This window comes from Vulpes vulpes, chromosome 11 (assembly GCF_048418805.1).
Source record: "Vulpes vulpes isolate BD-2025 chromosome 11, VulVul3, whole genome shotgun sequence".
NCBI classification, from domain to species: domain Eukaryota; kingdom Metazoa; phylum Chordata; class Mammalia; order Carnivora; family Canidae; genus Vulpes; species Vulpes vulpes.
In genome coordinates this window covers 67,506,509-67,519,737 of record NC_132790.1, presented here as the reverse complement: position 1 = coordinate 67,519,737, position 13,229 = coordinate 67,506,509, and the positions used below count along the sequence as shown (strand labels likewise).

Here is a 13,229-nt window from a genome sequence, read left to right as displayed (position 1 = left end):
CTTTCTTACTGCAGCTTAGTCTTATTCTTAATAAACACACTCCCCTTTTCTAGTTCCATTTCTGCCACCTCTGTCTGCCATCACCTCCTCCTTTTAGACCTCTCAGCATCATCACCCTTTCCAATGGTTCAGTCTTCTCGTAAGAAAGCAATTACAATTTTGGGTTATCTCAAAGTCCAAACACAAACCTTTTATATGTCCCCACCCTGATACTTTCTTTTCTTAGGAAATGTGCTAAGACAAGTCCTACCTCATCAATTATCAAGTGGCCAGCAGATTTTAAACACTATGGGACCAGGTAAGCAACAGAATCATATTGTGGACTTAGCTTACTTGCCAGGCCTATATCCAGATCAGAGTTCAGATGAAGATACTAGGTCAGCAAAAGCCATGCTCTAGCCTTGTGCTATAGTGAAACAGCACACTGCTAAAGATTAGATTTTCCTAAGCATGAGCAAACACTAACTTACTAAAATCCAATCTCTTAATATATATGAAATCAACTATAAAATAAGCTATTAATAATAGTATTCACTGCAATTTCTGAATTGGAATAGAACTATTGATTTCAATGAATAAAGACTGTCATATTTATTTGGTGATCTTTATGTCCCAGCACAGATGCTATACAAATTTAACTCATGGAGAATAAAAAGCAGTGAAGCTATTAGCTCTCCACAGGAGTTACAAATGAACAATATCGACAATGAATGTATAAGTAAAGAAAACTGAAAAAGAAATCCATGTATTCTTGGATCACAAAATCTAATCTCACTTTTCTTCTGACATGTTTATTCTTTCTCCCCAAACAAACCTTCATAATGATAGTTTATTAAGTTGTTATGTTAGGTTTGAATATTCTTCTCATGCCAATAAATAATAAACCCATCCTGAAAATCTACTTTTAGATTTAATAAGCTTTATGTGACGAATGTTAACAGCATGGTTCCACTTGACACAAGTCAAAGAACCCTTAGTCAAATGCTTATGCATATAACTAAGTAACTAGATATTCTACAATATAATGAGACAGAAATGGATACGCGCAATGACAAAAGGAGGATGTTTCTTATGTGCAGCACTCTGCTGTAAACCCAGTCATTCTGCACCCCAAACATTGATATAAAACTCCAAAAGTCTTTCTACAGTTCAATGTCAAGCCTTAGGAAAAATATCTAACTAAAATATTACCAACTCAATACCAATTATTGTAAACAGAACCAGTTCTTAAAAAACAGCATGGACACGAGTAGCACAAAAACTCTACTTTCTTTTGATGACACTTAGTTAAGGAACATATCTTCATAAATAAGAAAAGCATTTACCTGCTCTTTAATTATGGTTAATTCAGAAACAATATTCTTTACACTGCTGTCTCGGTCTTTTTTATCCTTTCCAAATGCTGGGTTATGTAAATTAACCTCTTTCATTGCTAAAAGATTTTGACCACTGCGTTTTCTAACCTAAAATAAGACCAAAAAATAAAATAATAATAAATAATAATAATAATGGGGTGGGAGTAGAAAGTAGGAAAAAAGAGATCAATGAATAAGTCACATGATCAAAACAAGTAATCTAAATAATCTACATAAGTAACATAACTTTTTAAATTTTGTCTGTATGTATGCTAAGCTCAGCTAAAAAACTGATATCTCCTGGGTCAGTCTGTACTATTTGGTAGGATTTTACTGGGCATATATAGAAAACTCTGGTATGAATGTTTAGAGAAAATGTCATGCACTGAGACAAGCCATTTTGTCTATTTTTTGTAAACATTAACAATGGCTTTTGTCTTCAAAGATCAGTGACCAATTTCTAGAGCTCAGAGCTGAGATAACATCAGTACAGCTATATGACGGGCAAAAAAAAAAAAATCATTCTAATTTGTATCTCTTTTTCAATAATGAAGGCCCTAGTCCAGTTGCATGGGTATGTACAAGTAGGATATCTGGTTTGCTTTAGAACGTCAGAAATATTGTTCTCCAAGGGCAAAGTCACCTTGTAGACACAGCCAAAAGCTCCACTTCCAAGATGATCCAAAATTGCATAGTTGCCTATGTATTTCGAAGGAGCTTTATTTTGATTAATGCTTTCAAGATTTTCAGCAATTTGCTTCAGTTCATCCTCCTAAAAAAAAAAAATGGAAATGGGCACTATGATAATTTCCATTCTTGACCATATACCAGCCTGCCCAAATATTTAAAATTCAGGACTTACCACTAACAAATTCAACTTTGATACCAATTCTTCGTAGGCACTGATATCACGAACATAATGTCCTATATCAATGAAGATTTCAAACAAGTCGGTGGGGAAAAGTCTGTAGGGAAAACATGCACACATACACTTCATGTAGGTCTTGGTAACTGTTGCTCATTCCTTCCCTTTGGGATCTAACTCACTCAGATTAATTAAACAAACTTAACTTCTTTAGGTTATCAACAAAGCGGGAGCAGATAGTACTCACCAGCTTACCTCACAAAAATGAACTAGAACTACAGTTCTTAAGGAATAATGAAAAGCAACCAGAGAGGAAAGTTTCTAGAGATGTGGTGTACAACATTGTGCTTATAGATGACAATATTGTGCTGTACAGTAAAAAAAAAAAAAAATTTAAGAGGGCAGATCTCATGTTATGATACAGAATATACAGAATTTATTTGTAAAATATTTGGAGGTACGCATAAATATTTTGGGAAGGAATGTTTATGGAGTGTTTATGGAGTGTGGAACACTTTCATAAATGCCATTTGATTTGGTCCTCATATTAACCCTGGGAGGTAAATACTAACCCCACTTTTAAATGTTTTATGAAAATAAAATAAAAATACAGGTAAATGAAAAAAAATGGAGAGATTTATGCAGCATTTCCAGGGTACTGATTTCAAGGGCCTAGTAAAATCATTAAGTCCACAAAAATGGTTTAGGGCCTTGAAATAAAACCTTATAATAATTGTACTTCTTTTCCTTCCCTAAAATTGAAGCATCATTTGTAAATAAGGTAATAACATAAAATGCTCCAATGCTTCTGAACAAAACACATTTTATTAACTCAAGTTCTTATTTCAATTCCACCTTATATCAGTAGAATTCTAGTAAGAATTGAGTCTATGATTTTGGCCAGCCTGGCCAACCTAATGGCATGCAGACCACACATGTAGGTACCTAGTGTTTGCCTCCCAAGGGGCCGATTTTTCTGTCACGATCACCAGCACAGCCTCCTGATCCAAGAACACCTAGCCTTTTCCCCTTCAAATGAGCTCCCATCCCATGAAAGATACCCTGACAAACTGCTTTTTCTATTGATTAAGAGGAAATGGCTAGAACAACTTTGGAATTCCTGAATGCATAAGACCACGCACTTATTTTGATATCATTCATTTAAAATGTTAATGTCCAAAAGAAAAAAAAAGGAAAATTAAAAACCATAGTAGTCACAGCGACTAAGGAGAGCTGTATTGATTGATAAAGTGACTCATTCTCTTTCTTCATCATTTAATTCACTCTCAGTGTTAAGATATCACTAGGATAAGTCATTGCTATCTGTGGATTCTAAGAAATCTGAAAACACATGCTTTGCATACTGATTTATTCTTCTCTTATTGTTTGCATCTAAATCAGGTATGTGAAAACAGTTCAGTCTCATGATTGCTGGTCACTTAAATTTCTTTAGGCTCGTACCTTTTAAAGAGTGGTCTGTTTCTTTCCATACTGAAGAGAAACCTCAAGGCTCTGAATGCATAACACTGGAAAATAAAAGGGTGAGTGATTCTCAAATGGTGGCTCAGCAAATTAAGACATTTCCAGGATAAAATTATCATGAACTAAGCATTAAAGTGACTGGCCTGCATGGTAGCCAAAGCTTATGACTAAAAACAAAAACCATCAATACCTGGAGTAAGTCTTGTATTTTTAAAAAGCATTTATGTTGTAAAATGCTAGGATGTTAGCCTGATTCCACTCAGGACTTGTCATTAATTCCTTTCTAGAAAGTACAAAATGAACACAGAGACCAGAAATAAAATTCCTACTCTGAGAAAACCAAACATCCAAAGATTTTCAGGAGCTCAAGGTTTATTTTGTTTCCAACTTGCTATGTACGCCTCAATATTTATATGGCTTGTACGACAAAATAAACACTTGAAATGATGACATATAAAAATAGCCACAGGCACACTGGACTCAAACTTGACAAATTGGTCTCTTGAGCAAAGAGTCTTAAGCGTTCCCCAAATAGAACAATCTACAGTAACTCCCGAGAACACTCAGAAAGAGGCTTGTGAGACTCTACCAAAGAAAAATAAACGTCTAAATGTCTGACAGCTTGCAGTGCCAAGAAAAAAAACAGAGAGCTCCCAGCCTGCACTTGGGCCTGTAGATATGCCACCACTAGGGTGATCGGGGGCTACTGAACTCGGATCCAGAATCATTCCATAAAATTATGGTTTGAATATAGGAGGGTCACAGATAAAATTGCACAGAGAGGCAGGCAGATAACACAATGACATGAAAGAACTTGGTGGAAGGTAGTGGAGGCAGTGAAAAAGTTGAGGACACAACTGCTCCTCAAAAACCATTTCAATTTGAATTTTTAAAAACCCTCTACTGGCTTAACAAAATGCATCTGCAGGATGGATTTGACCTATTCTGCTGTCCAGCATCATATCATGTGTCTGGGTGCACCAAAGAAATTAAGTCTCACATCAGTACATTGTCATGAGTAGCTCTCTAAAACCACTGCCTGCCAGCACACAGATAACACCCAAAAATCATTCTGGGTGACAGCTCTTCAATCGGGTTGGAGGTAAACATGGTTTCTTCCTTTTCTAAATGACTTAGGGGAAAAATATGAGCCCCACATACTGCAAAGGCTTACTTTAAATCTGATTTTAATCTGTCTAATATCTTCAGGGACACTGGCCCCCTGATGCCCACTCCCCAACAAAACAGCATGCAGGACTGCAATAATGTGCACCCTTCTTACCTGCGAGGCCTCATTTCCCTCTCCCAACCACACACACACACCCCAGCTCTACTGAAAGGCCTACGCACACGCTAAGCTGCCAGGTTCTCACAGTTTCTCCATGGTATTCTTTCTGTGCAGAATGCCTTCCACCCTGCAGCAGATGCCATGGCTCCCCAATGCATACCCCTTTATTGACTTGGCAAGGCTCTTCTCATCCCCCAAGATCCATTTTATAGGCTTTCCTTTGTAAAGATGAAATGTAACTGACTGTGGTCCATGCTTAAAAATGGAATATAATTTTCCTCTTATGGTTTTCTGATACATAAGCATTACTTGTTTTGAAAAAAATAGAACTTAATGATAAGAAAAGAAATACACAAATAAAATCACCTAATCCTCCCACCCAGAGAAGCCACTGTTAAGCCTTTTATATTGTTTTAACAGCATTTGTTTTCATGCCAGCCTCCCTTATCAGATATTTTTCCCTCCCAGTCAGTACAGAAACCAGCACTAAAAATTACAGATTATATTATCAAAGTTTCCCCAGATTTCAGTAACTTGATACTGAAGAACAATGGACGTGCTTATTACCTGTAATAGGTTGGTTTTTGCCGCATTCTTTTGCTTGTTTGGTAAAATTAATTTTGCTATTGTATATACACCATTTTCCTGGAAGAATAAAGGGCACATGTTACCTGCGACCAATGCCATGGAGATACAGAAACACAAATAAGTGACTAAACAATCTCAAAAATTAATATTAGAGAAGAAACGTTAGCATAATTTTAGAATTTTGTGTAAGTTTACAGAATAGTAAATATATCAATGTAATACTTTTAAAGCACCAAAGACTACAACCACAATCTTAAAATTTCAACTGTCTTTAAAGATGATAATAAAACATATCAATTTAAAGTAACTTAAATACTTTAAGAAAGAGTAGAAGATAAAAAGGAACTGAGTAAAGGGATCCAAGTATCTTTATACATTGCATTTTAAATGTCTAATTATGAAATCTAATTTTTCCTGGTACAGTTTGGTAGCTAAGTAATACACATAGATAAATTATTGTATAAAAGAAACTAGAAAAAATAAAAGAAACAAGAGTGATAGATGAAAAAAATGAATGTATGCATGGAAAGTCCAGAAAGTTATCCTTCTGGACTTACTCTAATACATACACAGCAGAATAAACAGCAAGTCGTAACTCATTGCTACTTTTCTATTACCTATTAAATATTTAATTTACTGAACTCTACTATATCTGGGCTTTTATATTATAACACTGAAGAACTTTACTTGCCTTCCTGCATTTATTCTTTAAGGCTATTCTATGAATCAGCTTTTAATTTCCCTGCTTTATATATGACAAAACCAAAACTCAGAGAGGCTAAGTTATTTTTCCAATGGCCGAGCCACCAGGTAATGATAGTAGAAAATGAACCTCAATCTGGCCAAGTCCAAGTGCTCTACTCCATCACTATCCCTCTGATTTACTGAGCTTCCCTTCAGGCCTCTATTCATCAGTGATCTGATCTCTTATGACTTTTTATGTATTTATGTATTTTGAAATGGAAGCTGGATATATTCGTATGCTGCTTCCATATACTACTGTAGAGGTAGTGGATTGATTAGTGAATTATGCTTTGTGAAACTGGTTTGTTGGCAATATAGATTTTGTTGATCTGTGTTTCAGTCACTTCTAGTGGAATAACCTGATGTACTCTTAATTCAAGTGACTGCTATCCTCAGCTCATGGTATCCTATAGGCCCCAAATTAAAGCAATTCAAAATAGCTTTAAAAAAAAAAAAAAAAAGATAAAACGAAGAAAAAAACAAACCCACACATAAAATAGAGGAGAAAGCAGATTCACCACAGGACAGTTCTTTCTAAGCCAAGTGAGGTAAAGGAAGGACAAGACTATATAAAATGGAATTCTAGGGACACCTGGCTGGCTCAGTTGTTAGAGCATGGGACTCCCAAACTCAGGGTTTTGAGTCTGAGCTCCATGTTGAGTGTAGAGATTACTTAAAAATAAAACATTAGGCGCAGCCCGGGTGGCTCAGCAGTTTAGTGCCACCTTCAGCCCAGGGTGTGATCCTGGAGACCAGGGATCAAGTCCCACGTTAGGCTCCCTGCAAGGAGCCTGCTTCTCCCTCTGCCTATGTCTCTGCCTCTCTCTCTCTCTCTCTCTCTGTGTGTGTGTCTCTCATGAATAAATAAATAAAATCTTTTTTAAAAATAAATAAATAAAACATTAAAATTTTTTTTAAAAAATAAAAAATAAAATGGAATTCTAGGACTTAGATAAGATGTATTAAAATATCTTAAAACCATAGCATGGGATCCCAAAAGCTGTGATCTGGGATTCAGTCTGCCCCAAGGTGGGGTCCATGAGCAGTGATGTGGTTTGCAGCTGGACCCCAGAGAAGAGCGTTCTCACCTGGACTACCTGGTGGGCATTGGTGTCGTTGAGCACCAGCTCGGTGAGGGCAGCACAGCAGGCTGGAAGGAAAATCACCAAATGATTGTGTCTGTCATCACTGACTGCACTTTACACTGTTACATCAGTACTCTGGCTCCACAGGGAATCCTGTTAACAGAGTCACTCCTCAAAAAATGGCACCTTTCCCTCTGACACAGCTCTGGGGGACTTTCAATGGTATCTAACTCTGCTCTTCATGTGCATAAACACCCCACAGCAGCCTTTTATTTGGCGCTTACTGCATACCTGAAGGCAGCTTCACTATAATCCCCAGTGCCCAGCCTGTGCCTGGCACTTAGCAGGTGCTCAATAAATACATCTACAGTGGCTACATACCGGAGTACTTCAAATATAGGATCCAAGTTATCCCTTGTAATCAGAGGAAGTACTATGACTATCAGTGTTACTGATGAGAAAACTGATGTTCACAGAGATTGATAGATTGGCCATAGAACTTGGTAAGTGGAGGAAGCCAGAAGTCCAGCTGGTCTGCCAGATGTTAAATTGTTAAATCCCACACTCTGAGCATGACCCCTCCTGCCTCCTTACAACTACCATGGCAGCCTCTGGTGACGTTCTCTACTGAGCCACTTCTTGTCCAACCAGTAATATACAGGATCCTCTAGCACAGAGCACCCATGCTACAGGCATTACATATATACTCCTATAGTTCTACCAGCCTGCCATCCTGCCGGCCCACCCGGTGCCTCTCTGCTCCCCTCCTATGGCTGCTGCAAGGCATCCAGCTTGGTCAGCAGCACAAAAGCTCCACTTGTCCCCAAAAGCCAGATGCCTTTGCGTGAACCTTATTCAGGTCGTGCCAAACTACCAAAAGCGGGTGCAGACATAGGCTCCTGCTTTGCTGTGGCAAAAGAGGCTCTGTCCTCCCTTAAGAGCTCACATGGAGTAAGAAGGCGCTCCCTTGCTCCCAGTGGGATGGACATGCGCGTTGTAGAATTTCCCTTTAGGAGGGTACCTGAGGTCTAGAAAATATAGGGACCGTGATTCTGGCCACAAAGTGAACTGAGTTCTCTAATCCAGGTTCACCAGTAATAGAGCTAATATTCTACTCTCTTTATATCTGACCCGTGTGCTGACTTCTAAATGTGTTCAGAATGTAAAAGGGAGAGAGAGGATTGTGATATCACTCACCTGCAAGTCCAAGACGGGTATTGGGAAGTTTCAGGTATCTACATGGATTTAACTTTACATTTTTTAAAACTTATAAATTGTGCCTACTTAATATTATCATACAAACAGAATAACAAATTATTATAATAGAAAATAATAAAATAATATGTTAAACAGTATCAAATACTAAAACATAATAGTGTGATATAATTACCTGCTTGAAGAGAAAAAGTGTTTTCTTGTATTTCCCGGGGGCTTAAATCTTCTGACAAATGAAGCTGCTGGATTCTGCCCGCTGCATTTGCACTGGACAGGCTGCCGATGGAAGAGCGATCGGAAACAAAATTTCTGTCTCTGAAAAAGGAAAGTTAATGCGCAATTTATCAATTTTCCTTCATGGTCAGTGCTTTCTGGGTCCTGTTTAAGGACGGTTTGCCTCAGGGATCCCCGGGTGGCCCAGCGGTTTGGTGCCTGCCTTCAGCCCAGGGTGTGATCCTGGGGACCCAGGATCGAGTCCCGTGTCAGGCTCCCTGCATGGAGCCTGCTTCTCCCTCTGCCTGTGTCTCTGCCTCTCTCTCTCTGTCTGTCTCATGAATAAATAAATAAAATCTTAAAAAAAAAAAAAAGGGTTGCCTTCCCCAGGCCATGAAGTTTCCCCCTATGTTATCTTTATTGTTTCACCTTCCAATCCACCTAGAATGGATTTCTGTGTGTAGTGTGAAGCAGCGGTCCTTTCCTTCCTTCTTCATTCCTGCCTTCCCTCCTGCTTCCTTTTATGGTTACGGAACTAACTCAGCACTATTTATTGAAAACTCTGTCATTTCCCCCACTGCTCCACATGTCCACCATTGTTTTTTTTTTAAGATCTTATTTTGAAGTCATCTCTACACCAATGTGGGGATAGAACCAACAACTCTGAGATCAAGAATTGCATGCTCCATTGACTAAGCCAGTCAGGAGCGACCCCCCACCCCCTTCACCACCTTTGTTTTTGAACTCTTCCGCAGCTACCAATTCACCCAACTACATTTCAGTATTCATCATTCTGAGTTTTCTTTTTCCAAGCAATTCCAATCTTACTTTATTTTGATAAAGGTCTTTTCTATGATTTTTTTTAAATTCTTTTGCTTTATTCTCTAACCTAAGATATCAGTTATCCACAGGTTGAAAATTCATGGTCTCCTTCATTTTAAAATGGTTCTCATTCCTTTGTCTTTTTCCTCCACATTATGTATAAATTTTTCAAGCATGCCCTTCCTTGTACTAATTCCAGTTTCTGTCTGGTGTGCTGATGAATGTCTTAGTTCTGCAGATTATTCAGTCCTTGCCTTTTTTCCTAGCTCTGCAATCTCTCTCCGCCCTGTTTTGTTATCCTAGCATCTCATCTTTAATCTCAGGTCATAAATGTCATGTTCTTTTTAACATCTTTGAAAAAATAAAGCACTTGTTTTTCTGTTTACTCAAGGTAACATCTTCCACAATAGCTTCTTTGTGTCTTTTATTGTTTTTTCCCTTTTCTTTTATGTGGCTACTATATATCTTTTTCATTTATTTATTTTTTATGGCAGCAGCTCTATCTGGATTTTTTTGTGCCTAAATAGAACATAGATGGAGTCTCTTTGGCTTCCCTCCCATGTCATCTGGGCCCACTAGTGCCCTTCCTTCAGTTCACACTGGAAAGGTAATGAGCTAAGTCAAAGGATAGTCACAATTGTTTACCTAATCTGTCAACCAAATTATGTTAAAACTCAAATTATAAAGAGCACTGCCCTTACTCAAGTAGTAGCCCTGCAGGAACTGCTCTGGAGCTTAGGTTTGTAGGTGAATGGGCATGAAGAGGTTTCCTGGAAACTGCCTTGACAACAATCCCTGTTCCTACTTAAGCCAGCAGACAACCTGGCAATCTCCACCCCTTGTACCAGCTCCAGGCAGCCCAGGGGCAGGCACAAGTTCTGAAAGGATATTGTTTAGCCAACTGGGGCAATAAATCCTCCCAGAGCACTGAGACATATTTAACATAGAATAAGTGTTGACATATATCATTTTCCCAGGGAAGAATTTTCTAACGTTACACCATAGAAATGGATTGGCAAACTGACTCTTTAGATGTGAAAGAACTCATCTCTCTCAAGGATCATTACATTGTGAGCAAAAGAGGAAAACTGGTGCCTTGTATTAAATATATGTGCTAAAACAGTAGGTTTTATCTCTGAAGTATTGCTTAACAATTGTAAAATTTAATGTTAACATCAAGAAAATAACTGCTCTCTAAAAGGGCAATTCATAGCTGTTGTAATAGGTGTATCAGCCACCAATAATACCCACCACTACCATCAGCATCAACATCAGCACCCTATAAATGAAAGCAAAAAATAAATAAATAAATAAATAAATAAATAAATAAATAAATAAAAACAAAAAAATTGCTAAATGTTCAAGGAGCTACCTTACTACACAACAGTACTAATGAAAGATTTATAATTTATACTTTTGAGATTTTTATGTGATGCCCATAAAAGCAAGTAGGGGCACCTAGGTGGCTCAGTCAGTTAAGTGTCTGCCTTTGGCTCAGGTCATGATCTCCAGGTCCTGGGATCCAGCCCCACATAGGGCTCCCTGCTCAGCAAGAAGTCTGCTTCTCCCTCTGCTCCTCCTCATGCTCATGCTCTCTCTCACTCTGCCCTCTCTCTCTCAAATAAATAAATAAAAATAAAAACCTTATAAAAAAAGCAAGTGGATTGTCAACAGCTTATATTTTTTTCCTTTGTTTCGATAATGACAGAAATCATTAATAAAGCTACTTTCCATATTTCTATAGTCTGTTCTTATGCTTTGAAACATTCCCTCCCAGAAAATGAAGTTGATAACATACAGTTCCATAATAATTTTAGGTACTAGAACTTTCCCATTGATGGTACCAGAAGATGTCTTTATCCATTGTTTCAATATATCTAATACATACTTATTGCAACATACTTCTAATAAATTTCAATTTGAAACTATTTTAATAACCATTCCTTCTCCATATTCAAAGCTTTGAATGTCATTAGAATTTTACTTTTAAAAGAGAGAAGACAAGATGTTAACCCACCTTAAGAGCACTGCAATGAAAATTTAGAAAGGAAAGAAGAGCAACTGGTGGGCCAGGGTCAGCAACATGGCAATCATTTGATCAATAATATTTTCTCCTATTTTAACTAAGGATTATATATCTGTTCTTTAATTGCAAGTTTTGCTTTCTCTTTGTAGATGAATGACATATATTCAAATGCAGGCATTTTAGTAAAATAGTAAATTTAAAGTAAAATTACAAGTAAAATTATTATACTTGTTGGGATTACAATATTTATAGAGTGTGTCAAGAAAAAAGTGGTAAGATAAATGTTTTCTTGTGGTTGTTGGGTCTCGTTCAATCTACATCTGCAAATGGACAGCCTTCTCTATTCCCAGCACTGTAATGGAGACTGGTGATACAAAGATAAATATTTCAGGGCTCCTATGAAACTTAAAAGATAAATGCCCTGTGTGTTTGTGACAAGTATAAATGATTCTCCATAACATGAAGGACCAAAGAGCAGAAGGAAGCAAGCAAATCGTGTGCCAAATCTGCCACTGAATGGCAGAGTCCCCAACCTTTAGTGACTAAGGTAAAATAGGCCACAGCCTCCTCTGACTCACCCTCGTAAAATATGAAGAAGCTGCTTGATGCCTCCCCAAATGCGAATTTCCACACTGGTCTCAGGGTCCTCACAAACTTGAACCAGAATCCAGACAACACTCCAGAGCAGCTTCAGGTGGTCAGAGTGGAGCAGACTGAGGAGGATGGGTATCCCCTCATAGAGCTTCACCTGCTCTTTCACCTGGGGTTCGGCACAAAGCAGGCGTAGTAACTCCGCAGTTAATCTTGAAGCGGATGGGAGGTGGGGTGAGGATGAGAATCACAGCACAGTGGGTTACTGACTTTGCATTTAGACTAGAGCTATCATCACTGCAGCGCACTAACATTTTCTAAGTCACAGGTCAACATATGTTTTCTGTAAAGGGCTGGATCACAGTACAGCATTTCAGGCTTTGGTAGCCATACAGTTTCTGTCACAACTACCCAACCAAGCCAACATATGCAAAAGCAGCCACAGATAACACATAAAAACAAATGGCATGGCTATGTGCCAATAAATCTTTATTTACAAAAACAGGCAGGGAGCCAAATATAGCCTGCAGATCATAGTTTGCTGACCAATGTTATGAATTATAGCCTCACTATAAGCTCATTGGTCTGGTTAAAAACCTACTAACCAGCAAATAGATATCAAGTACATACAATGCCATCTGCATTGCGCTGATGACAAAAGAAATAATAGATCTATCATATTCTTCAGAAACTTACTATGTAGTTAAAAAAAAAAAACCAAGATACTAATACAAAATGCCAAAACCACTACAATGCAAGGAGATTAAATGCAATGTGCCTAGTGAATATCTGGAGAGTAAATTAATGATACCATCAGACACGCAGGGCTCAGCAGACCTCTAAACATTATGATGATGGACATCTCATAGAACCATCCTTAACCCTCCAGTCTTAGATTCTAAACACTCTCTGGATAATGTCATCCATTCCCATGACTTCAAACACTCCCTCTATC

General features: G+C 37.9%; 1 protein-coding gene across 18 annotated transcripts in view; it reads right to left on the bottom strand.

Annotated features, from left to right (window-relative positions):
• Window positions 1–13,229, bottom strand: part of NEK10 (NIMA related kinase 10) — a 227,458-nt gene that overhangs the window by 159,459 nt on the left and 54,770 nt on the right. For all 18 annotated transcript variants that reach the window (XM_026006386.2, XM_072726668.1, XM_026006380.2 and 15 more), the window contains 8 exons: window positions 12,262–12,486; window positions 8,798–8,937; window positions 7,411–7,472; window positions 5,558–5,635; window positions 3,682–3,746; window positions 2,218–2,320; window positions 1,999–2,127; window positions 1,326–1,463 (listed from right to left, as the gene is read on the bottom strand). In XM_026006386.2, coding sequence (XP_025862171.1) covers window positions 1,326–1,463; window positions 1,999–2,127; window positions 2,218–2,320; window positions 3,682–3,746; window positions 5,558–5,635; window positions 7,411–7,472; window positions 8,798–8,937; window positions 12,262–12,486 — 940 coding nt within the window. The remainder of the gene's footprint in view (window positions 1–1,325; window positions 1,464–1,998; window positions 2,128–2,217; window positions 2,321–3,681; window positions 3,747–5,557; window positions 5,636–7,410; window positions 7,473–8,797; window positions 8,938–12,261; window positions 12,487–13,229) is intronic.